The sequence below is a fragment of the Grammomys surdaster genome, unplaced genomic scaffold (genome assembly GCF_004785775.1).
Source record: "Grammomys surdaster isolate TR1022 unplaced genomic scaffold, NIH_TR_1.0 335, whole genome shotgun sequence".
NCBI lineage: Eukaryota > Metazoa > Chordata > Mammalia > Rodentia > Muridae > Grammomys > Grammomys surdaster.
In genome coordinates this window covers 572,372-599,963 of record NW_021604754.1, presented here as the reverse complement: position 1 = coordinate 599,963, position 27,592 = coordinate 572,372, and the positions used below count along the sequence as shown (strand labels likewise).

The 27,592-nt window shown below is 40.0% G+C and overlaps 1 protein-coding gene across 2 annotated transcripts in view; it reads right to left on the bottom strand.

Moving 5' to 3' along the window:
• Window positions 1-27,592, bottom strand: part of Cttnbp2 (cortactin binding protein 2) — a 143,600-nt gene that overhangs the window by 42,050 nt on the left and 73,958 nt on the right. For both annotated transcript variants that reach the window (XM_028778429.1, XM_028778430.1), the window contains exons 5-9: window positions 21,550-21,753; window positions 20,146-20,245; window positions 18,053-18,203; window positions 15,016-15,267; window positions 4,487-4,604 (exon numbers count right to left, since the gene is read on the bottom strand). In XM_028778429.1, coding sequence (XP_028634262.1) covers window positions 4,487-4,604; window positions 15,016-15,267; window positions 18,053-18,203; window positions 20,146-20,245; window positions 21,550-21,753 — 825 coding nt within the window. The remainder of the gene's footprint in view (window positions 1-4,486; window positions 4,605-15,015; window positions 15,268-18,052; window positions 18,204-20,145; window positions 20,246-21,549; window positions 21,754-27,592) is intronic.

The following is a 27,592-nucleotide window of genomic DNA, read 5'->3' as shown; positions in this document are numbered from 1 at the left end:
ACAACCCAGAGTCTGAGCCCCAGAAGCAGCTTTCTCCTTGCTCTGTAACCTTGGTAAATGTCCCTAGTCTTGCTATCCCTCAGTGTTCCACAAAAGGCAGAAAATATGCAGAGAATTATCACGGCGAATAAATTATTTTTTGTTTGGAGGGGATGTAATGACATCAACTCAGAATTACATGATAAATACCAGTGAATATTTGATAAGTGTTCAGTATTGTATCAGGATCTTCTGGCTCCCATGGCTTAGTGAGCGGTGAGCTAGCCTTGTACTGCTCAGACCTATCCTCTTCCACAACAGTGGAAGCTTCGGATGAAATTTCCACTGCCTGAGCTTGGCACACACGCACTTTTGTTCTCATAAGCTCAATCATGTTTACTAATAATCACTTATATTTGTTCTGAAATCTGTGTCTCATGATCTTATCACTATAATTAATAAATTTTAATATTCAATACACTGGGGTTTTTTTTATAAGTACTCTTTTTTTTCCTGGTTTTACTTTTCCTTCTTGCTCTGGCCCTGCTCACTTGCTCGCTCCGGACCTCCTCCCTGCCATCCTCACTCACTCTGGGCTTCCCTTGCTCTGGCCCAAAGTACACTGTTTTCAGACACCCATCTCATTATGGATGGTTGAACTACCATGTAGTTGCTGGGATTTGAACTCATGACCTTCTGAAGAACAGTTGGTGCTCTTACGGCTGAGCCATCCCACCAGCCCTCTCAACACACTGTTGAATATAAATACTTCTATTATTAAAACAAAGTTGAAGACTTTAGCGATATTTAATGAAATAGCTCAAAAGTGTTTACTCAATGAGGAATGAATAAAATGACAATATAAAATTATAAAAATGTAACAGTGTCTACACTGACACTGCCTTGAGTTTACTTCAAGTTATGTTCAGATACTCGAGATCTAAAGTCCTAGAGGACATAGCAAACTAGGTTTTGTTTTATCAAGAGTCCACAAACTTCAGGGAATGAAAGCTTATTAAAGGCTTTCTCACATAGTGAAAGAATTATGTAGTATGCTTTGGTACTGAAATAAAATGCTTTTAATGGATGATCTAGTAACCATGCCTAATGGCCAGTACTAGTGTTATTTAAAAATAAAAAATGAAGTTGGGAGTGGGTCAGGAGAGAAGTTACTCAGGATGAGTTGAGAGTGGTGGTGAATATGATCAAAATACATTGTAAGCATGTGTGAAATTCTCAAACAGCAAATTTAAAAAATATAAAAACAGGAAAGTGTAATTTTAATATCATAATTGAAATGTAAAACTAAAGGTATAATTTCTCCTTTTAAATTTTTTTTATGTTTTTATTGGTTATTTTATTTATTTACATTTCAAATGTTATCTCCCTTCCTGGTTTCCCCTCCACAAACCCCAAGCCCCATGCTCCCTCCCCCTTGCTCCTATGAGGGTGGTCCCCGACCTACCCACTTATTTCTGCCTCACCACCCTAGCATTCCCCTATGTTGTGTTAAAGAACCTCCACAGGGCCAAAGGCCTCCCCTCCCATTGATAAGGCCATCCTCTGCTACATATGCAGCTGGAGCCATGAGTCCCTCCATGTGTACTCTTTGGTTGGTGGTTTAGTCCCTGGGAGCACTGGGGAGTCGGGTTGGTTGATATTGTTGTTCTTCCTATGGGGTTGCAAACCCCTTCAGCTCCTACAATCTTTCCCCTAACTCCTCCATTGAGGCTCCAGTGCTCAGTCCTATGGTTGTCTGTGTGTATCCTCATCTGTATTGTTCAGGCTCTGGTAGAGCCTCTCAGGGCTAATTTACCCCTTTTAAAATGGCTTTTCTACATTTATCTTATTTTCCAGTTGACAGTTGTTTATCTTACCCCTGGCAGCTAACATACACGTCCATGGATCCTGACAGATGATGCTGGCCCCTCAATACCTCTGCTCTTCTCTCTTTAATATTCTTTCTCCACAGGCCCCTTGGCTTTAGTAAGCCTTTTTAATGGTGGTCTATTTCAGAATTGTCTTCATCTTTACTGTCATTTCCCCACAGACTTCTCCTCATCTCAGCTCTATAATGTTAACTATTTCTGACAGACTGCTGACTGTCAAACTCACACGGACAGTTCATCTTTTCCTTAGAGTTTCTGCTGACTTGACATATCTCAAATCCACACATCTAAACAACTCTCGACCGTTATTAGCCATGTCAGATTTGCCCCTGACAGCTCTCCCCGGAATGAGGGGTGGCAACTCCCAGACCTCTTGAAATGATCCATGATGTCCCTCTTTTCTACTCTACATTTTGTCAATCCTGGATTTCTGCTCACTCTTCATTCTGTATCTTTGGAACCCAAGTTCTTCTCATGGTCCCTTCTGCTGTAATCCTAGATGTTACCTGCCATTTTCACCTTTCAGCTGGAAGATATATATTTTAACAGATGTTCCTAAATAAATCTGGACATGACGTTGTATAATCTAGTCTCAACAAAGCAACTAGTGAAAGCTAAAATTCACATTATATGTGTTATCCTATAGCTGTAATAAGTCCTTATAATGAGTGAGTAGTTTCACTTCTGTGGCTGTGGCAAATACTGTAACAAAAAGCAATGCAGGGGCGGAAAGGGTTTTCTGGGTTACAATTCTATGTTACAGTCCTTCATTTCTGGGAAGTCAAGTCAGGAACTCATATTCATATCTAGAGTCAAGAGAAAAAATATGGATCTTTTCTTGCTTTCTTCTTAGCTGTATCCAGTTAGATTTTTCTATTTCTTATATTGTTCTGGGACCTTCTGCCTAGGGAATAATGCTGCCCACCATGGCCTGGGTCAGCTTATATCAATTAACACTCAAGGCAATCCCCTACAGGCATGCACATGAGCCATCTCACTCTAGATATAACCTCATGTAGACTTTCTTCCCAAATCTGCTAGCTACAATAACAACCAAACTGGGAAGATACTCTTACTGAGCACAATAGAGGCAATGTGTGCTTTGAGTATCGAATTACTTTCTGATTGGATCTAAAGTCCACTCTACAGGAAGAAATTATATGGCTGATGCTGTAAATCTGACCAAGAACCCTTAGGAAACTCATGGTCCCTAGGGGTTAACCTATTGTTTTGCTAAATAGATAAACATAAAACTGACCTCAACATTTTTATCTCTAGGCCCACAGATTAGGGCGTCGTATCTCAAACCACACATGGACAGCAGCAGTAAATGCAAAACTCACTATTGGTCAGAGAGAAGGAAAGTTAAAAGAGCCAGAGGCCATGGAGGGCCAAGGCAAAACAGTCTTCTGGAGATGACAGGACTTCTCATGCATGAATTCAGTCACTGTGGTTGCCTAGACCTGCACAAGTCAACATTCCATCATCTATGTGGGGGGAGGGGGCTTATGAGTGCCACACCTAGGTGAGGAGCTTTGGATAGTTGATGGCTGCTTCAGGAGGGAAAGTCAGTTTTCTTTAAGGATGAGGTTGGTCTCTAGTAGGTCAAACATGGTCCAGTGACTGTCACATGCCAATGCATATATGGGCAGAACAAACTGGCCATGCAAGTTATTAAAATCAAAATACATGGGGCTGGAAGAGGGGATAGTGGAGCAGGGAGTGGATCTGGGATACATATCTAACATAGCTATAGTAGTTCATACCTATTATCTCAGTACTCTGGAAATTGAGGCGGGAGGCTCACTGTGAGTTTGAAGGCAGTCTGGCATATAAGCTTAGTTTCAGGCATGGAAATGTGACAAAGAGAGGCTCTGTTTGGAAGGAAAATGGAAGGAAGAAAAGAAAGAATGGAGGGAGGAAGGGAGGAATTAAGGAAGGGAGGGAAGAAGGGAGAAAGTGGAAGCAAGAGAGAGAGGAAGGGAAGGGAAATATGGATCCATCTCTGAGTGTATAATGAGAGGTTAAAACATTATTTTAGATGCTAAAGTTTTGCTTACCTTAAAGATAATAATTAAACACCTGGCTTAACAGCTAGATTGAGAGACAATTGATATGTTATAACATTGTCTATGATCTGGCATTCTATACTCATAAGCCTTCAGAGGAACTTTTCATAAAATGCACCAAGGAGCATGTACTTAGAGAGCCAGAGGGGACCCGTGAGATCATAAATTATCTGCAAAGACTGGTACTAACCAAGTGCTGGAGGCAGGCTTGCCAGGCTCATCAGATCAGCTGCTGTACAGTGCACAGCTGGGATTTCTCACCTGGAATTCTAGTATCATCAAAGAATTGGGGGTGAAATGGGAGGGTAATCATTTAGATTGTTCTCTTAGGATAGTCAGTAAAATCTAAGAAAGAGCTGGCACTATTTGTACGGCAAAGACCTGCCCAGAAGTTTTACTTAAGGGGAAAACGTAATGACATCCTCAAAAGTGTTTTTGCTAACTAAGACTCAAAGAAGTTAAGAGTTCATTAGCGCTGCACCAGTATCTTTCCCAGGACTCCAGAGTCCCCGTGGTGTGGCAGAATGGACAGGCTGGAACATCACTCACTCAGATTCTCCAGCAAATGCTTGCAGTCATCAGTGGCCACATCATGCACAGTCCGATTGCACTTGTCTCTCCTTTCCGGCTCGAGCCCTCCATGCCGACACAAGATTTCCAGACAGTTCTGTAAAGACAAGAGAACTATTATATCAATGTTCAAATCAATCAACCTGAGTGCAAAACCCAAGGGCGAAAGCCACTTGCCTGGGGTAAGGTAGCCGGTCAAGAATTCATAGCCTAATATCCCTATAGTACCCGGACATTGGCAGTGAAGGCAGGAGAATTAAGAGTTTGAGAGCTGTCAGGGATATATATATGGCTTGAAATGGTCTTGCCTTTACCTATCAGTGTACAAGTCATACCCAGTTTTGCCAGGAGAGGAGTAAGGGAGGAAGGATCGGAAAGAGACAGCTAAAGAGAAAAGAACAAAAATAACAAATAGTAAGCAACATACAAATGGAAGTGGCCCAGGCAGCTGAGGCATTGATTGTCAAGTCTGATGACATGAGTTAGATCCTCAAGACAGGATGGATAAAAGGAACCAACCCCCAAAACCTGTCCTCTGATACAGTCATGGTACACACACACACACACACACACACACACACTACACAATGTGGTACACAAAACAAAGCAAGAATTCACAACTGGAAATCTTACTTCAATTCCAGCAACTCACATACACTCTCAAATGTATCTAAATAATATCTAGACATACAAAGCAAAGAATACTTCATTTGCGTAATTTTTCAGATGCTGGAGATGGGATCTAGGGCCTTTCCTCCCCAGCCCTTGGTTTGTAAAGACTGTCATGGTGATTGTATCCAGGCACCCTGCAGCACAGCCAATCATATATTCTGCAAAGCCTTCTCTACTCCTGGTGTAGAACTTCACTTTTTTTGTTTTGTAAAAACCTTTCCCTCCTTATAGAATAGTCTCCTAGGAGTATAATATCCCTATAAAAAACATACCACTATTTATCATGGAAGCATGGCTGCAATGTGAATCTAATTTGAAACATTTTGCCTGCTTGATGTTCCTATTTGACCTTTAACCGCATTCCCACCTCGATAACTATGTTCTGGTTTTTAACAGTAGTGAATGCTCCAGCTTGTCTTTGAACTTTGCATAAACGGAAGCACACAGCAGGGACACTGACATTTCAGCTTCTCGCATTCAATATAACTTCTAACATTCATCCATGTATCATTATTCATAATTGAATTTTACTTTTAAAAAACAGTATTACGGTGTGGGATTTCTGCACATAAGCATGCCTCAAATTACTTATTCACTCTCTGTTAATGTACAATTGCGTTCTGCTATGAACTTTCCAGTACATGCACTGTGGTGCACAGATGCAGGTCTATTCACTAGCATCAGGCTGCCGTAGAACCATGACTTGGTGCTGTGTTAGGACACACTGAAAGTACTTCCCACATTGGCTGAACCAATCACATTCCCAGGAGGAGAATGTATGCGTTCCAGCTGTTTCATATTGCCTCCAAAGCTTACTTATAAATACGACAATGGGTTCCCCAGTGGAGGGGATTTCTTGGAACTAGAAAACAAAGCAAAGATGAAGTTGGAGCTATCACTTAAAATAAAATGTGACCAGAAGCCTTGCTGATCTGAAGGCAGAGTTGATATAGAAGGCTCTTTTGGGTGTTAATAGGATACAAGACTACACCTACAAACTGAAGAGCTCTGTCAGGGGACCCCTAAATGAAGAAACTCTGCTTGCCTTTGAAGAAATACTAGGACATTTGTTTTGCTCTGCTGGTTTTTGCTTCAGACTGGAAGGGTTATGCCTTCAAAGACTAGCTGACTTAGAAAATCTCAAAGCTACAGAGTTAACTTAAAGGAATGTCTATTTTATAAACTACTACTATCAAGCTGATATTTCTAAAACTACTATAAAGCCAGTAAGTGAAGAAGATAGCCAATAAGAAACCTTGTTGTAGTAATTATTTAAAATCAGCCACCAGTCAACCTGACTATCTAAGCTGAGGCAGCTCTGCCTATCTCAGTCTCCATGTTCTGTGGCCAGAGGCCACGTGCGCTCTGCAGCTAGAAATGGCTCCGTCAGAAATACCAGCCCTGCCACCCATGAGATGCCAGCATGGGAGATGGCTCTGCCAATCTTCCACACTGTCTCCACAAGGCTGGGCATTGCCCAGACCATCCTACCATCCAGGTGGGCCCAGTAGAAAGATGAGTCTCTAATGCTTAAAGATTAATCAAACGTTTATATATTTGGTAGTGATCAGTAACAAGATACCCATATAGTCAGAAGTGTAACCCAATATCCAACCTAGATATACCAACTACCTTTGACTGCTACAGACATGTGAACATCCACCTCCATCTTCTCTCTCTCCCTCGTTCTCTCCTCTCCAAGTTCCTCCTCTTCCTTTTCCTCTTTCTTCCTTACTCCTCCTCTTCCTCTTCCTCTCCTAACTCCTCCCACCTTAGCTCCTCCTACAGAACCTGGACAATACAAGTAAAGTAGAAGTTCAAAGTCTCATGGAGAAGTGAAATGTGCCATAACGAGTTTGATAAGTATCTGGAAGATAACTCAACAGTAAAGCATTTGCCTAGCAAGTGTGAAGACCTAAGTTTAGATCCTCAAAGGCCCACTTAAAGCTAGATAAGGTACTATGCATCCAAATGTGCCTATAGCAAGGAGGGAGGCAGAGACAGGACACTCACTGGAATCTCAATCGAACTGGTGTAGGCAGTGATAAATGAGAGAGTATCTCTAAGAAATTAAAAGGCTAGAACCAATACTTGAGATTGTCCTTTGATAGCTTCATGCATGTCTGACATGCATGTACCCACACTCACACACATGAACACACATATACACAATGCACATATACACAAAGATTTCTTTTATGTTACTTATGAGGAAATATGAAGAAGAAAGGGCTGGCATGTTATATCACTGTAACAAATACCCAACATAAACTCTTAAAAAGTCAAAAGGCTGTTTGAAGTCATTTTTATGGATTCCCATTCTGGGTCAGTTGCTTGTGTTACTGTGGGCTTTTGATTAGGTGGCAAATAAGGACAGGGACATGAGAGAGGGCAAAGCTGATAACCTTATGTTGACTGGGAAGCAAAGGAAAGAAACAGAAAGGGTCAAGTTCCCAATATTCCCTTCAAAATAATGACCCAATATGACCAAAAGACCCCTAACCAGGTCCTACTCCTTGAAAGCCTTCCACAGCCTTTCGAAAACATTTATTTAAACCACAGCAAGGGAGGTACAGATGTAACAGCAAGGAAGTTTTACCTTCTAGAAAAATAGGAAGGAAGAAAGATGGAAAAAGAATCTATTTTTCCCTCTCCCTGAAACCCTGCTAAGATAATAGTTTCTGGGAGTGGGCCTGAACAGGCAGCATGTTCTACCCACATATCCAGATGGATGGCGTTTAAACTGAAGTCCCATAGAGATATACTGGTTCATGCAAAGACCTACAACCTCTATCTTAGGTTTTATTTTCATTCATATTCCAGTTGGTCAGAATGAAGTCTTTACTGCTGACCATGAGCCCAGAGCAAATGTAGGGATTCACTTTCACAAAGAAAAAATGAAGAGATGGTGAAGAACCAATGATGCCTCCATCGCAGACCTTTAAGAAGAGCTCAGAAGCAAGCTACCAGCGCCAAGTAGGTAAAGGACAAACCTGAAGTTTGAAGTGGGTAAGACAAAATCAAATTCAAGGCAACAAGACAGAATTTGTAATTAGGCAAGGGGAGAGAAAGTTCTCCCCTACATCCCAAAAAAGTTTGTAAATGCACACATAATGCCCAGCTGAGTGCTGAGAATTAGCCTTTGGGTATGGGTGTACCCACTGCTGTACAGGAGGGGGAAGCAGAAGCAATGAAGATAGACACATTGGCATAAGCAAGCAGGTAGATGTGGGTGTGAATTGGTCAAAACAGAATTGTCAGAGGGCAGTTGCAAAGCTGTGTGCAAAGCAGCATGGGTAATCTTGGGTAGATATGGGCTGTGTGCCAGAAGGAAAATGCTATGATTAGCTCTGTTGTAAAACCTGATGGATGCATGGGAAAGATTTACTGGAAAGGAAGAGAGTGAGGAAACAGACCGGTTATAAAAGGATACCTTGTTCATTCACCTTTGGTTCAAGAAACTACTTGGGGGCCATAGTCTCTGCTAGGAGCAGGACATACAAAGATGAAAGTTTTGCTTACAGAAGAGAAAGAAGGGGAGAGAGATGCATGCAAATAATTATAAAGTTAAATTATAGAATAAAGGCCTTGGCAATACCCTAATCTTGAGCCAGAAACTTCAACTAAGATATTTTCTAGCAAACAAGGTCAGGACAGGTGAAGAAGCCATTTGAGACTATGAGAACCATAGATACAAAGCCAGAAAGTGGTCAGTCAGTCCTGTGGGTAGCAAACAACACACACTAGGAAAGATGACAGAGTGCATGCAGTGAGAATTGGAAGATCCTACCCGAAGGGTGACAGAGCTGTATCAGAATATGCAGTAGATTAGCTATATCACCACGTTTTGTTGTCAGATAGGTCCCACCTACGGCTGCATAAATAAGGTGGAGCCTGCAACGAAGCACAGAATGTATCCAAAGAGCAGACAGATGAGAAGGCACGAGGCTGGGATGCATGCTATGAATGAGGGAGCAAATAACCAATGTTGATTTACTAAGAAATAAAATCTAGAGTTGTGTTGCTCATTTGAACTCATGTAGTAATGAATTTGGCCAGGTTAAAGACAGAAGCCTGGTATTTCTTTCAGTTCAGGAAAATTAAGAGATGAGCAGAGTTGTGACCATGTTGAACTTTTTGGTGACTCAAAAGCAAACATGATCAACAATAAAAAAAAAAAAAAAGGTTGTCATGGACCTCTCTAAGCTAAGCTGTTTGAAGAGTAAAAACCCATAGTTCCATTGGGACAAGAAGAATAAACAAGACCACACTGGGCAAACAAAATTCTGCAGGTACAGAGATATCCTGAGAACTGAGAATAACATTTGACAGTCTCAGAGAATATTCAGAAGACATAAAGACAAGATTCTGGAATCCTGAGAGACTATATTTGTGAGGTACCAAAGAATAAAGTACAGAATGACAAGGGAAAAGGAGTTTAAAGCCAGACAAGTGACAGCTGCAGGAGGAAGTCAGCACAGGTCCACATTTGGCTGAGGGGTTGACCCTGGTTATGTTTATGTCCCCATTGTGCTTCTGTCCATCAATCACTGCTGCCCCCACATAAGCAAGTGTTCCTTTAACCTTCACATAATGTTCCAGAATAGGTATTTAAGGAAATCCTTCCCTTTATTTACGTGTATTATGGCATTAATTTTTTTCATTGAAACTTAAGTGAAAAAGGAAATGATCACGGAAGATAAAACATAAAGAGAATTCAGGGCTGGAGAGCTGGCTGGCTCAGTGTTAAGAGTTCTTACCACTCTTGCAGAGGACCTGAGTTTAGATCCCTGCACCCATGTTTGGTGGCTCTAAACAGTCTGAAACTCCAGCTCTGGGCAGATTTGAAGCCTCTGGCCTCGATGAGCATGTGAACTCAAGTACACCTTCCCACATATAGATACACTCATGTACACATAATTAAAATAATAAGATTTCTATTTATCTTAAATGACATCTGGTTCTCTTGATTTGGTGCCTTCTAGATACATCATCTCGCTTTTCCCTCTTCAAGCTTATATAATTCCATGCAATGAGGAAAAACTTTGGTGATCTCTAATATCTAGTTGTCTTTGCAGCCAAGACCTAAGTGAGAAGAATACAAATCTTGGGTATCATACAAACCTTTGTGCATCTCTGTTTTACCTCATCAGTGCCATGGGATAACACAAGTGGTTATTACAAGGTAAAAGAAAATGTTTGATACTCCTAGGGCTAAAAGCCGGGCAAAGCCCCAGACAACCCTATCACAGTGAAAGAATACGTTAAAGATGGCAATAGGAGAGCCATAGTCTGTCCAGAGGATTGACTGGAAATGACTTTGAGGATTCTGGAAAGAAAAGTCTTCAGGGATGGTGTAGAAGGCAGACACGAAGAAATAAGTTTGGGACTAGTTACTGCAAAAGACACAGCTGCAGCTAAAACGCAGATGTGCTTGTTAAAAACAAAACAAACAAAAATCAGGAGGAGGCCCACCAGAATGGATGCTGAGAATTGCTAGTGTAGTCAGAGGAGAAAAGAGCATTGGGCAGTATTAGAAGCCCTGGGAAGGGGGATTGCATTGGATACTAATAATATTAAACAAGGTCAGGAAACCACAGAAGAGTAGGAGTGATAGGAAGCCATAGACATGGCGACAGATAAGTTAGAAGTCTCAACCACCCACAGCAAGACAAGTCACACAATCTCCCAATAGAAAATACTCTGGGAAACTTGCCATGGTGGCTCATGTATGTAACCCCGGCGTATGAGAGGCTAGGAGTAGCAGATTGCTGTGAGTTGATATCTAGTCTGGGCTACCCAGGCAGTTCCAGACCACAGTTCTGGCTACACAGGCAGGTCTATTGTAGAGACCTCCATATCTCAAACAAACCAACAAAGAAAACAAAAGGAATAAAAAGCGAAAAAGATAAATAGATAAATGAATAAAGACGATTTGTTTGGGAACATAAGCTTTTATCAGTGACAGAGGAGTCCAACTCCAATCTTCTCAGTTCTTTGGCAAGACCTTGACTTCTCAAAGTTCTCACAACAAAAGAGAGAGAGTTTCACTCAGAAGTTCTTTAATCTGCTTCCAGGAAACAAAGAAGTGCTTATCCCTGGTTCAACCCTCTCTCTAGCAGCTTTTGTTAGACAGTAATGGCTATGTGAGCAAATGTAACCACAGGAAAACCAACCAGGACTGCAAAGAAGCAAGCACGGATGTGGAAAGTGAATTCTCCAGGAGCCATCTCCGAGAAACGAATTCAACCATTTTCCAACACTTCATGTCTTCATATATAGTGCACAGGGAGGGGACAGAATAGGTGACGTCTGTCCCGTCAAGCTCTAAACTCCCACCATTCTCCATTGTAATCTGTGCAGGTTCATGATGGCATTTTCACACTTGCTTTGTGTTGTTCATCTTCAGTCCTCTCCCCCGTTTTTTTTTTTTTCCTTTTCTGAAGGCACCCTCCCCTCTCATTCTTGTTTGCTTTCTTTTTGATATGGTAAAATATCATGACAAAAAAAAACAACTTGAGGAAGAAAGGGTTAATTTCAGCTAACAAGTTATAATCTATTATGAAGAGAAGTCAGGGAAGGAGCTGACAGGAACCTGGAAGCAGGAACTGAAGCAGAATCCATGGGGGAAAGCTCTTGACTGCCTTACTTTTCATGGCTTGAACAATGGGCTTTCTTTATCCAGAACCACTTGCCAGGGGGTGGATGTGAGGGGTAGGATTAGGTCACTACCCACAGTGGATGGTCCCTCCTCTGTCAATTATTAACCAAGATAATACCCTACACACATCCCACAGGCTCACAGGCCAATCAGGTGGAAGAAATTTCTCAATCAAGGTTCCAACTTCTTAGCTGACTCTAATTCCTGTCAAAGTTGATAAAACTAACCGTATTCTCATCTGGTATTTCCCCCTGGTGTTTTCAGGAACAAGTCCTAAATGAGTATCCCCACATCCTTTCCAGTTGAATAGCCTCCACCCACACTCGCATACAAACTAACAATAAAACTCTAGGATCTGCATAAGAGAAAGAATGCACCATGTGTGTTTGTCTCTGAGTTTCTTTCTGTATAAATACCTCCGGGTTTATACAGACTAGATATGTGGCCGACTGACACCATTTTCAAGGATCTATTGTGGTTAGACTACAGTGATTTACACACTGCTAGTTGTAATTTATTGTTTCTGAAAACCAGCCCTAGCAAATTATTATAAATGGATAATCTGGGAAAGCTATCTTGGCCAGAATGGAAACATTGTTTTAGACAAGTGATGCAGATATATTTTACAAAGCTTTTGACTAGAAAGGAAGGATATAGGGTGAAAGAGACTAATGAAATCTGGAAATCTGGGCTTCATTCCCAACCGCTATCTATTAAACCCTCTCGGGCTTAGATGTCCTAATCATAAAATAAAGAGGTCGAAATGGAAGATTAAATGCCCACTCCAGAGCTAAGAGAATTTACTATTTAAACAGCTTAGCAGACTGTATTGTCAATCATTCTTTAAAGTCTTACATCAAAACATTGATCGTATGCTTTTAAAAATAAGAGGATGCAGAAGAGTCCTATTCTGAGAGAAAGAGGTCAGATTCCAATTACACGCCAGTGAAGGAGAGCATTATGGCTGTCAGGGTCTGAGGGATCAATGGAAATACCATCATTACCATCGTTGATGATCAAAACCCTGGGACTAAGAAGACATCATATTGAAGAGGCTGTGCGGGCAACCGCAGCCTTCACTGAAGGCTAGCTCCCTGCAGAGGGTGGGGGAGGAGGGGTTCCTCTCACCTAGCAGAAGAGGTAGGGCAGGAAAACACTTTAGGTCAAAGACCTCTCCTCTCCTTCTGTTTTGTTTCTAAGGCTGACTGTATTCATAACCCACTCTTATTCATAAATCACAGAGATTTTATTTATTTATTTATTTATTATTGGTTTTGGAGATGGTTGTGATGTGACTACCTTGCTACCTTGACAAGATATCCAGTCTCCGAGCATCTGCAAGTTCAAACTTGAATGGCTTACGCTTCCCATTTTTGTCTCCTAAAATATTTTACACTGTACGCTTCTGTATTCCATTAAAATGCTACCTACATAGCAGTTCTTAGACTTTTCCTTCCCTTTGAGTTAAAGAGTTAACAGAAGGGAAACATAAGCTAACAAGCCCTGAATAAATCATGCTTTTCTTTTCTCTCTCTCTCTTTACAAATTGAACTGTGAAGGACATGGTGTCTGCAGTAGACCTAACAGTCCCACACAGGTGTTTTGATGCGGAATGAATGAATCTCGTGCTTAATTCAAGGATAACCAACCTCAACCAACCTCTAGTTCACAAAGCAATGCTTTTTCTTTGCTCTTTCCTGCAGACTATTCTCTTTCCATTCAGCTCTACTCCTTTCCCATGTCTATTCTGTGTTCTACCCCTAGTCACTTATTTATTGTTGTGTATGTGTGTCTATGCTTGGAGGTGGTGGGCTGTGAATATGTGAGCATACATGCTTGCCTATGTGTGTGCACGTGAAGGCTAGAAACTGATTTGGGGGGTATCTTCTGTTGCTCTGCACCCTACATTTTGAGGCAGAATCACTCCTTGAGTATGATGCTTGTTTCAGCTGGACTGACTGGCCAGCAGGCTCCACCCTCCACCCCCAGGATCTCCCTGTATCCACATCCTCAGTACTGGAGTTGCAAGAGCCTGTGGTCATGCTCAGCTCTTTTGTGGGTGCTATTTATCAAAGCTCAGTTCCTTGTACTTGTGCAAAAAGCATTTTGCCCACTAACCCATCTTCAGCCCAGCCTTGACCATTTCTGTCTATACTTCTCATTATTACCCTTGTTCCCACCACCTTCCACCACTTGTCTGTTCCTCTCTGCTATCCAGGTGTTCCAAATCCCAGACGGTCTAAATACTATTCTTAAATATTTAAACTGAAGAACAATTTAACCTTGTTTTTCAAAAACCTCCCACTGGCTGTATATTCAATACTAATTTTATGTCAAGCTCCTTATTAAGTGTTACTGAAGGCCCCCTCCAACCAACAATTACCCCCCCATCATTATTTTATTCCTATTTTCCTTAGCTCACTCACTTGTGGCTGCTAGCTACCTCCTCCCTACTTCTGTGTCTCCACTTTTACTTTTCTCTTTACCTGGATTGTTCTCTACAGTAGTCTACAGGACTCCAAATAATTTCTACCTCATTGAGAATGAACCATTCCCAACGTGACTCTCCCCAAAGTCCTGTTCTTTAAAACACATAATTTCTGGTTTTCCATATCACGGATCGAGGTGTTGATCTGATGCCTGTCCATCACTTTGAATGACAGCTCTGTTTGTCTCTTTATTCTACACTTATAGCTTGAGTACTTACCGCTGGTCTAAGAGTTAAGAACATGTGTTCTCTGCAGACATTAGCATGTTTAGCTAATGTCTTAGCCCTCAGGAGCATCCTAATAGCTTATTACTGGTCCACTGTTCCTAACAGAAAGAGCCTAAGAAAAGAGTCTACAATCTGATCCTCCCTCTCCACAACTAGTATCAACTAATTACGTTAATTATCTTTCCTTCCTCACATAGGTGAAATAAAACATTTGAATTTACTCTTGTATGCCTTATACATAAAATATTTTAAAAAATAAATGAAAGTTTTCTTATGTCCCAGATGGTAAATATCTCCTAAAGAGAAATGAGTGTCAATTTGTATCAGCAGCTCAACAACCTGCAAAGGCATTACTGCACTTCTATTTACTCAGCCTAAACACACCAGATTAATTATGAATGACTATACCACTCATCACATTTACAGCTGGGTGATGGGGCCAGCTGCTACCAGACGCACCTTGAAACCTTTGGAAGCAGCAATGTGGGCAGCGGTCCAGCCTTCTTTGTCAGCGTGGTTAATGAGTTCGGCAGGAACCACAGGCTTAGATGGACCTGTAGGGCTCTCTCCTCCATGCAGGCTGAATAAGCCTGACTTGGGCTCTTCTGCACTCAAAGAGTTTCCACGGGCTGGCACTCTATGGTACATCAGGAGCTTGAGGCTGTCCACATTACCAGTGTCCACGGCTGCGTGAATTGGTGTCCAGCCATCCTGAAAATACATCGACCAAGCGGAAAAGGTTGAGAATAACAATAATAATGAGACCTGTGTTATTTTAAGTCCACCTCTTAAGTTCTCTTGGTCATGAACCACTGCATCCGAGAATGGAGGATTGCCTCTCTGGAATATTCCTGATGAACTTACGTCCTCTGACTTTTATTGATGGCACTAATTTCCACAACTGTGATTCATGTTTGCTGCTAAATCAACATTTCCCCCTAACAGTTACCATCTGGAGTGAGCAGGCCCTGCCGACTCCCGAGTGTTAATGCTTGTCCAACCAGAATTTCAATTTAGTATTTAAAAAAATGGAGTGAACTTTATCCTAATGAAATTTTAAAATCATATGCAGTAATAATGCTATTAATTAATTAATTAATAATGCACTGATAAATCAGTTTTACTACCAGTGCAGTGGCCCAACTGGAATGATCTGAAAATTTCAGTGCCAATGATTCTAGAAGGAAAGGTTCTAAGTACAAAGGAAAAGGTAGGAGCATAGAAAAAAACAAAGCCCAATAGGTTCTGGTTCACTGATATCTATGGGCCTCTCCTCGGGAACTTCTGAGTGTAGCATTCTATTCAGTCCTTACTTAGAAAATGGTCCAACTAAAATCACCGAGACCGTTTTCTAGAATGAATTGCTCTGCCTCATTCCTTTGCCCACTTAGCTGGATTCTTGAGTAGTTACAAGCTTGGGGGAGTGGTCCTCAGTTCTGCAACCTCAGTACCCTCTGAGACTTAGTAAAACTGCAGATCACCAAGCTTCCCTCCAGATAAAGTGAACCTGACCCTCTGATGGGGAAGGTCCACAAGCCTATCAATCATGCCCAGCATGGGAAAGGAATGCATTTAAAATGGAAAAGTCTGGTCCTAGGAAAAAATCCCTGTTCCCTCATAGGCTTTCATTCTGACACACAGGTGAGTCTGCCTATAACATAGAAACTTACTTGTCTTCAAAAATTTTTTACCAAATAATTGATTTGTGTTGTGTTTTTCTGCCTTTATATTGTAGCTTTAAGATCATTTTCATATAGAATTTCATATTGTTATACTAAATATATCCCAATGAGCTATAAAACTTGAGAAAGGATCTCACTATGCATTCCTTGATAGCTAAAACTTGGTATAGGTTTTCGCCTTCCAAGTGCTGGAATTACAGGCATATAGTACCACTGCACTGGTTTTTTATTAAAAAAAAACCCACTATCATTTGATAATTTAAAAGCTAAGAAAATTAGCCATCTCAATGTATACTAAGTATTGTGAACTTTTCCTAAGCTGACCTTTGAGGACGTTTTCTCTCCTTCTGGATTTCATGCCAGTAAAATTCAGTTCACCAAGACAAGACCACAAAGGCAGTTAATAGAGGAGGGTATGGTCTGCCTTGCAGTCAGGTACAGCAGATCCCTGCTTTCTTCTGCAGGGTAATAACCCTTACATAGGCCACAGAGAATATGTGCTGATTACCTTCCTAATTTACAGATTCCAAACAATCTTTCTAGGAAAGAACAAGACAAGACAAAAACCTCTTCCACATTCCACTTTCTCTTGCTACCTTACCATTAAAAGGCATAAGACATAATTATCTCCCATGGAGTCACTTATCAATTATACAGTGTGGTTTTTGTATTGTCTAAACAATCTGTTCAGCCCAACAAAGCTAGCTTCAGGGCACTGATCTGTGTTCTCAGCAGGATGTGGTTTAATCTTCCATGTTGGACTACTTATTCAGATTGATGATGTGAAATTCATTTATTTTCTAGCTATAAGACAGGATTTTGTAGTGAATATATCCAAACACCAAGTATTTCTTGAATAAAATAAAGAAAATAAAGAAATGTGAAACTAAACTACTTTTTTTCAGATTTTCTTTTTAAAAGAAGTATCTGGGGAGATGGTCAAATCCTCTAGGGGAACCAGGCATAGAAGTGGTTTAGACACACCTACAAGCAGAACATCCATACATGTACAAGAACTTTAATTTAATTAAAGAATTCAAATTTAATAAAAATGTAAAAGTAAATAAAAATCATTCTGGGGATTTGTTTTGTTTTTAGGCTCTAACAATAATTTACTATGGAAAATATTCATACCTTGCCTTGTTATCTTTGCTGACATTGATTTTAATGACTGGTTCTTGTCAGAGAAATTATGTAATAGCATCAAAGAATAGTATCTGTTCCATGAATAAAAACTTACACATTCATTGTCTTCTCCAATTCTGAAATGCTAACAGTACCAAAATCCCACCTTTTTAGGTTTAGCCTCAGAATTTGAATGACTCATAAGGTAAAATGGGCTAGATTTTTAATCAGCAAGCCAGAGACTCAAACAGAGGTCACTTTCCAATCCAGGAGCCTTAAAGCTAAAGCCCAACTAATGAGTGGGTTTCCATGTACAGTTGTCCTTCAGCGTTTGTGGAAGGCTAGTTCCAAAGCTACATTGTGCCTTCTTCACCCTGGCCTCTGAATTCCTAGAGACGCACACATCTCTCATACAGAACACTGTAGTGTTTACATAGTGCCTGCATACATCCTTCCACGCAGTCAAGTCCTCTCCATTTTCCTTCTAATGTTGTCTACAGTGCAAATGCTATGTAGCCATTAGTTATATTGCCTTCTGTAGGGAATAATGACAAAGAGTCTGCACCTGTCATATATACACATCTATATTAGATATACACAAGTTTGTGATTTTTGAACCTATATGCCTTGTTTTCAGACATAATATAAATCACATATGTCAGGGAGCACTCTCCCAAATGGGTACTTACTCTGGTTTTTATACTCCGGTCAGTGCCAGCTTCCAGCAGGAGTTTGATACATTCCTTATTTCCATTTTTACAGGCCAGGTACAGAGGTGTCTGTCCTCCAGCAGCAGAGTGATTAATGTTGGCATTGTATGCAGTTAGTAATTCTATACATCTGTATGTAGAATTATGATTAGTTACATACAAATGAGGTGTCAGCTGAGAAGCGCTCCCTGACCAGATATTAAATCCAGATAATATGCCTGAGCAATCCTGTATATTGACATATATCAATTATTTTATATAGACCTTAGGAATGTTATTGCACTGCTATCACTTTCATATGACTGAAAACTACACTTTAGTCTCCAAATTTATGAAAACATAAAATTGTCCCTTTATAAATGTTCAAACCTAGCTCAGGATCCTTCTTACCAACTTTTCCAGGAGTTGCCCTTGGAACGGGTTTGACTTCTTAGGGTTAAATGGTATAATCGTACTTGGTATACATATTATTTGTGATTCAAAATGGTTTTTGCCTTGACAAAAAAACATGAGGCTGCTGAATCATTCTGTGATTTTTTTTATTCACTCAAGAAAATGATTATAAATAGCATAGACAGCCGGGCACCATGTGCCTCCTCTATAAAAAGGAGCAGGGGGTGGGAAATGGGCTGCCTTGGGAGAAAGATGGAAGAGGCTGTCTCTTTGGGTGGTAGCTGGCTTCTGAGGACACAGCTACACAGAAACACACTCAAGAAAAAAAGGAGGTAATTCCGAGACTGTGACTTTGTGACTAGTTCAACACAGAGCTAGAATTTGAACAAACTGAAGGATTTGCCTTTAGGGAGATTTATTTTCTTTCAGTATTTGGCTTACATATGTTTTTTTTTTTAAAGTAACACACTGACATATTTGTGTAGCACATACATTTACTGATTACTGAATTTCCATCGGGTTCCTCCTTCCAACGCTATCCATGCTTCAGTTCTGTGACAGTTACATACTCAAAAGAAAGATGCTTACAGATGGCCTAGGAATATGGAGGTGACAGAGACTGAAACACAGGCCAGGAGGAGAGATCTTTTCAGTGGGACACAGACTATAACCAAAAGGTAACAGCAAAAGTAGCTGCTGTGGTTTCCAAGACTGAAGCCAGGTTGCTGTGATGTATGACAGACACACAAGAGAAATGATGCTAGACACAGAAGGCTGCCTTCAGAATACTGTAGAACACACTTCTAATTAACACTGATGCGAACTCTTAAAAGCTTTATTTTAAGAATTGTATAGTTTGAGATGGGGAAGTAGCTCAGCTGTTGAAGGCTAAGACTTATAACCAAAATGCCATGAATCCTGTAATTTGTTGAAGAATATTTCTCTCCGGACAGATGGATCTTAAAGGTAGCAACAGTATATATTCCTCACAACCTGCCAGCTCAGCACGGGAAGGACAGCAATGTGGCTAAATTCTATTATTAAAATGTGACTTTTAGTTTTAAAAAGAAATATCTGTACTTAATGACTTGGAAGCTCCTTTTAGAACTCATTGTTAAAGTTATGTGCATATTAATTAACAGGTTCCCTTTGGACTTGAACTACTTTCAGTTTGCAAAAGCCTTGCTTTGATTTTTCTCTTAATTATAAACGAAGAAACATGAGTATTTGGGACTATCAACTTACCTTATCAGAGAATAATAGGATTATAACAAGCAATATAATTCTATGGTCTACCTTTAATGTTAGCACTAACAAAAGCTTTTATAGACAAGAGAAAACAAAGCTGTCAGAATTCCTTACTTTGTTCTCCATTGCTACCCTAATGTTGACCTTTTCCAGAAGCAAGTTCATTGATGTATAGTTCAGATTGTATACACCTATATACGGACTATATACAGACTAGACACATACACACTTCCTTCAGATACAGCACTCAACTATTAGTATGAAGAACAAATCTAAGGTCCTGTTTTGCATTTGGACACTCAAATATGTTTAGTGAATTTGTCAATGAATATTAACCACTCATTTACATACTTAGCCAGAGTGAAATCTGTGCCAAATATAAAAAAGGGGGTCACTTCCATAGTTAAAGAAGAATGAAGAGCACCACTTACTCAAAACGTCCCTGAGCAGCTGCGACGCACAAGGGTGTGAAGCCATTTTTATCAGCAGCGTCGACTTGGGCTTCTGCATTCAGCAGCAATCGAACACAGTCTACAGGATTTTAACAGAAAGCCACTTTAACTCAGTGCAATGGTGAGCCAGGTTCCCTATAAACTGTGTAGAGATCTAACAGCAAAGGCTGACCTGACAGTTCTGTCTTGCTGGATGTGGCATGCCAAAGACTTTCACATGGAGAGCCATCTCGTTCCCTAAAGACAGGGTATCTCCAAAGCCACCAAAACATGGTTTCAAAAAAAAATTTTGAGGAGAGTGGTTGATGAGTAAAAAAGGAATACCACACACCAGAAAAATACTTTGCTAGATACTCAGACAGAGTTTCCTCAAAATAATGTTTTGGGGGTAGAGAATCAGATCCACTTACCAAATTGCATTTATATAGTTACATCCTTACCGCATGATGGATGCTAATTTAATCATCAAAGCACTTCTATGTGGGCCATCCTACACTTGGCTACTTGAAGATCAAGGAAAGCCCACAGAAAGCCACCTGAGACACAAACATCACTAACAGAGAAGTATCATAAATAATAGTGCATGATCTAAATTTAATTTCTCTATAGGGAAGAAAAGTCCCCCAGTGTTTCTGAATTCTGAAGTGCTTTAAAACTACTGAGTTTCCTTAGCTCTGGAGAGTACTGGATCTATCTGGCCAACGAGGAAGTAGTCCACACTGCACATTCCCTATTAACTTAGAACACGTAGTAAAGCCATCTCTTTTTCTGGGGTACCACATGTTTTAGTATATTTAACTACAAGATTTGCATTTTTAAGGAGTAAAAAAAATTCTTAGTCTTCAGTGACAGATCATTTATAGTAAGTTTTCAGTTCTCAAAAAAGTAATCTAAGGAACTATAAATTATCACAAGGCTACTCTTCCTAACTGGTAAAATCTCTCTGTGGCAACCACTCAACACCTAAGCCTAACAGTCTGGAAGATTTGCTTCTCCTATAGCAGGTATTCCTACCAAATCAGGATTACTCTGTCCTGACAAGAGTGAGATCTTGGACAGTTTGATTCTAATGTGTGTTTAAGAATCCCTACATGGACAATATGTTTTGTTGTCCATCTAGGAAAATTGACTTTGCCACTGGCTCTACATTTTACCATTAGGAACTTCATAATTAGGGTCTTAAATATTCATTAGAGTTTAAAAAAAATTCCCTGTTCTCTTCCTCCCCACCCCCGAAAAAAATAAATGAAGAAGAAGAAATCCAAGTGGACTTTTAGCTTACAAAAGTGATTTAATTGCCTTTGCTTTTCCATCCTTCTGCCAGGTGTGTTAAGGTAAGGCACTGTTAGTTTGCTTTGGTTTGCTTTGGCTTGGTTTTCTTACCTGTATGTCCATTCTTAGCAGCAGAATACAAGGCAGAATGGCCATCTTCACAGGAGTAATTTATGTCCAGTCCTTCTTCATTAAGCAGCATTGATAATAAAGTGACATTTCCCTGGGCAGCAGCTTGCTGAAGAAGGGTGGGCCTGCCAGCCAGGGGGGCAGGACCACCACTCATTAGCAAAGGGGTTAGGGAGGGTGACCAGCCTGTAGGTTAAAGTGACCTTAGTTAGAGAGCAGGAAGAAAAGACAGATACTACCATTCCTTTTTGAATCACACACACACAGAGACATGAACATGTGTCCCTAGAAGATTACATGGTTTCTAACATTATCAATCTGTTAATACTTTCTTATCACAAACCCATACTATTATCTTGAGATTTTTTATCTGGTGCTAATTAAATTACCTTAATGGGAACATGCTATTTTTAGTTGTCAGTTTGGCACAAAGAAGAGTTAAAGAAATAATTGGTTTTAGGAGACCAAGATGGCTACACACTTCACAAACTTAAATTTCTATTTAGAATTTAAAATCATTTTGAATCCTAAAGTTATGTAAAGGCTACCTTAATTTCAATACTGATTTGGCAGTGTAAATAAAATAGGTGTAAGAGACCACCGTAGCTTCAAAGAGTTTCTTCAACAATGTTTCTAAGATAATCATTTTACATAAACCAGGAAATGGGCTTTACTCTATCAAAGAGTTTGTTCTATTTCTTGAATTTCCATATCTGAGAATCAAATAATGGGTGATGGGTGTTAAAAGCTATATTGTACGACAGCGCAGGGTTCAATAACAGTTTTGAAAACTGCCATCTCTTGCCATCTTCATGGCAGGACTAACAAACTTTTGAAATTGGCCAACAACGCAGGGTGCTCTACCATATAGCTTTAACAACGATTGTAAGCGTTATCATGGTTAGATAGTTCTCATCAGTATTTAGCGGCTTTAGAAGAGAATCTGTTAAGAGTGTGAAGTCGGCTGCATATAGCCTGGAAAAGTTTCTGAATCCTTCCTTGATCAAAAGGCTGTAAAAACAGTAAAGTACAAATGTTTATTTAATTGGTAGTTGTGTCCTTTCAACTTGAATACAATGAGTGAGCCTCAATACTTTTAAGCAGCGCTATTACATAACTACACATATATACTCTTCAAGCAGACTTTCCATGGCTATATGTAACATTCCCTTCAGCAAGATATAGTAGGTATTCTTTTCTTTCCCTCTACTGAGGTATTAGTTACACTAGTATGAATGTAATATTCATTTCTTATGATTAATCACAAGGTTTTGACTTTAGTTGTTTCAGGATACATTTAAAGTATGTATCTATCAAAGAAGCGTCTCAGAATATTGAAAATTCTTTATAAAACTAAATAAAAGAGAGGCCATTTATGCAAACAGAAATCCATGGAGCATTGAAATCTCAAAATTGTATCTTTATAGCCAATAGTTTGAATTCATGGATTATTTATTGTTTTAGCATATCAGGACAGCAATGAGAGACAATTAAAATGTTTATAAAATTCAATATTTCTCAAATCTTTATAATATTTCCCCATCCATATTGATTAGGTCTTCTTAGAAAAGTAGTATTTTTACTTCATACTTACAAGAAGGCTCCTCTCTGGTACATTTTACCTTTTGTATTTTCTTAAAAACAAACAAACAAAAAAAAACAGGCCCACAAAAATTAAATCAGTACTTATTAGAAATGAATGATAGACAGAAAATTATAAACACCAAGGTAGGATACCTTGATTGTAAAGCAAACACAAGCAACAGGGAAGCATCACATTATCATCCCCAGCAGAACTGGGAGGGGGGGTCTGCTTCATGCTATCAACACGCACGCGCACACGCACGCACACACACACACACACACACAAACATGTACATGTGTACTCAGGCATGCACACACCACACACACACACACACACACATACACACATACACACTTTCATCTCTTCTTTACATTTCATTCAAGGAATCTTGGTTCTTGATATTCTTCCATGAATACCAATGTGTACATACTAAAGTTTGCTCTTATTCATTTTAAACCAGTTCTAGGCTTTGAGAGAGACAATACAAATACACATTTCCAATTGTTTTATATGGAAATATTCAATTCTGTATATAATCTTCTGGAAGAGCCCACTCATGTGAAAGGTAAAAGGCTTTATTCCAAAATGTTCTTAATCATTAGGCCATGAAGTGTTGTCATTTTCCCAGTCAGACTCAAAGGAAGCAGTATCAGTTTCCTTGGAGGACTGAAAAAAAAAATGTTTTTTAAGTCTTCACAAAAGAAAATGTTTTGTAAATATTGTAAACTTTAAGCTCTTACATTTTAAACGAATGTTATATTTTGACTATAATTTCCAATTTTCTCCCAACACATTTTAATAAATCCCATTACAAATATGGGGAAAATAAAAGAAAGACCTCATCACAACACTAGTATTCATCTGAAATTCTCAACCATGAGAGAAGTAGGGATATGTGATTAACTGCATTAGTGAAGGACAGAATAAACCCAAATCCACACGGCTACTCTATAGATGTTAGAAGGTCATCCAGCTACGCAGCACTGTGGGCAAACATTAGTAAAGGTGAGGACTTGCATAGCAGGCCACGAAACAGTGGGGACATGCAATGGCAGAGGAAGAGGAGCTGAGAACAGCTTCTGGCACCAGCTTCAGAGGGTGGAGAGGGTTAAGGTCACAGCCCAGACCATTCTTATTTTGCGTTTTAGCATTCAAGCCAATCATACATGAGTATACTTTAGAAAATATAATTAAGGAAGGAAAAAAGTCTGAATCAAATGAAATCAAATTTATAAAATAATAGTAACAAGAAAAACAACCACCAAAAGGAAGAAAGGAAGAAAGGAAAGAAGGAAGAGAGAGAGAGAGAGAGAGAGAGAGAGAGAGAGAGAGAGAGAGAGATGTTCAAATGTTCCCTGGAGTGATTCCTGCTTTAACCTGCTCCATGTAACCATTGGGATATATATGTTCATTTGACAAGTTGGTAAGAATTTCTAATTCATTTAGAATTTAAAATGTTATTTTAAAAGTTCATGATTTGCTCTGAAGTCACCTCTAGTTAGTGTACTTTACAATGCAACCCATTAAAATGAGACCCCTCTGCCACTCCAGCTTTCCTCCGGGATTTCACCTCACTGTTATAGACAGAGGTAGCAGGGACACAGGCATCTCAAGAGAAAGATCCTGAGATCCAGGCAAGGAGGGATAAACAGTCTCCACCATGAGGATAAGTCAGAGAATCCTTCTGTTGGGAAATAGTCTTAATTTTGGGTTCAAGAGTTTAAGTTGTAGACAACAAAGCTAATAGCTTACAAATAATTTCTCTCTAGGATTATAACTACAAAAGGGCATAAATGAACTAATTTTGCCATTTGAATGCTTGCTCACAGGATCAAAGATGGGAACCAATCTCTGCGAGGTGTCTGGCAGGTACACTGTTCCCTGGCTTTGTTCTGAGTAACTACAATGGCTCCAGTGGAAAGTTAATGACCTCCTATGTGCTTCTGACCTGAAGAAGAACAAGCTCACTCAGGCATAGCCAGGTTAAGGAGCAGGATGTAGGGAGCTCTGGTGTTTCCTAGCCCAAATGGGCGCTGCTGTGGCAAAGACTGGAGTGGAGCACAGTAGTGGAGCACTCACCTACCATGCATAAGGCTCTGGACCGGATCCCCAGTACCACCAAAATATTCATTTAAAAAAGGAGACCTGGAACGAACTAAATGCAATGCAGGTGAAACACTAATTTGGGAAGCTTAGGATGGCCTGCACCTGCAACTGAGTTCTGTAATTATACAAGCATTCTTCACTCTAACATTTGTGCCTTCAGAGCACATAAGGAGGTATCTACCAAACACCTGCTAAGGGACTAAGACCTCCTCCCCCCCTCCCCACCACCCGGTGCCACCCTTCTGCCCTGAAGATGCACACTTTATAGTCAATCAGACAGAAGCCTGCTATTCCACTGAAGGGCATCCTACAGTTGAGAATACTATGGCCAAACTAGAAAATTAAAAAACAAGGAACCGGCTTTACATATCTTCAATGGCTGCTGTTTCATCCAAAACTCTTACTCACTTCTCCTTGGTACCTCAGAGATAAGTAAAAGGTGGGATTTTCTTTTTGTTGTTGTTGTTGTTGTTGTTGTTGTCATATGGGTTTTTTTTTTTTTTGAGTCCTGGCTTTGTTTATCCAGAATTCCACTGAATACAAAACAGTTGTTTGGGCAAATATTTAACTGATTGGGAGTTAGTCATCTTTTAAAACTTAACTTCTCTGCAGTCACACATGCTTGCTTCAGTGCTTCTCTGTTGATTACTAAAGGGTGTGTGCGGCTGGACTTGAAATCACAGTGCCTACCAAGGCAGCAGCTGGCAGAGCCTCAAGGTATCAAAAAACAGACGGCTTTGTACTTAAAAACAAAACCAGCTGACAGCATTCATTTGCCCTGGGACGTGTTGCCTACGTACAGTCTATACAGTTACAGGAGAGCATTGTCATGACTCCAAATGACTCTGGAGCTACTGCTTTCCAGCAGACTACAGGTTTTAAGGTCCATGTTTGGATTGTTCTAGATGGTACCAAATGTCTCTCTTCTTAGGGCAGGTTTAACGAGTGGGAAAGCCAACATAATTCCAAGCAATACCAAGACCTATCAAACGTAATAGAACTATTTTAGAGAGGAAACTAGGGACTCTCAAGTGCCTATCTATACCATCACAAAATGACAGCAAGATCAATTCTAAAGCAAGTTCTCAAACATGCTGTAAGCAACACTGTCACTCAGGTGGGGATTAGTCATGCTGTTACAGGTTCAGTGCCATGCCATGATATGTTCTGGTCTCCAAGCCTCCCTCCACTCTGAGCACTATAAACTCCAACTTAAGGAAGAAAACACTTGCTCATGATGAGAAGGATAACCAAAGCCAGGTATATACAATGGAGCCTCATCTCTAACACTGATCTATTAACTCCAAAGTGCATGCTGTTTCTGATTTTCAGTTTTGCCCTCAAAAATAAAAACAACCTCCCTTAAAGCTGAATTTCCATGGGAACAGCTTGGAATTAGAGGCATGCAGTCCGGCCATCTGAAGCACTTAGCTCCTTCACTGGCTTCAGAGCTGTAGTCTGGGCTCCATGCTTTAAGCTTTAAATGTGATGCTACTGAAATTTCCCTTTCATTTTTGAAATCGCTGCTCTTTAGAGCCGATAGGATCTGCCAATCCCTAATGTCTGAGGAGAGTAGCACTGACAGCTCCAGAGTGCCAACAGAACTTTGACCCTAAGCATGAATCTACTTCAGCCATGATAATGAAAAGCACTGCATCCATAACCATAGACGACAACAACAACAACAACATCTAGTTCTTTGTGGAACTCCCAGACTGAGCAACATCATAATGCACTCATTCGATGGCAACTGTAACATCCCATGTGGTGTGGAAGCCGTCTGGGCTCAAGTGTTGGAAGACAATACCTTATCCAAAGAGGCACATGCCATTCAAACTAAACTAAGCTTGTAACTGACATTTATAAATATTCACAGTCTTTTGTTGAAGGTAAGGAAGGGATGTTCATACCAAACTGATAGGAACCTTCAGAATCTGTTAATTACAGAATCAACCCCACCAACCTGCTAATCCAGAGTTGTACGAAGAGTGACTTGGAAGGATTTTTTCTTATGTCATCCTAAAAGGACCAAATTGAAAGCACACTGAGGATGATCCATTAATATTGAGGTCTTGGGAGATAAATATTTAATAGGAAGGGATACTCTTTCCTCCCCTGGAAATGTTTCAGTCTCTCTAAATTAATGGTCTCCATGGACTTCAAACCACTATTTTCAGGTTATTTTCAAGAAAAGCACTTAGAATGATGTAGCCACAATTCATAGAGCAAGATGAATCACCATCATCCCAGAGCCTTAAAGAAAATTACCAAAAAAAATTAACAAAAGGAGAGAGAGAGAGAGAGAGAGAGAGAGAGAGAGAGAGAGAGAGAGAG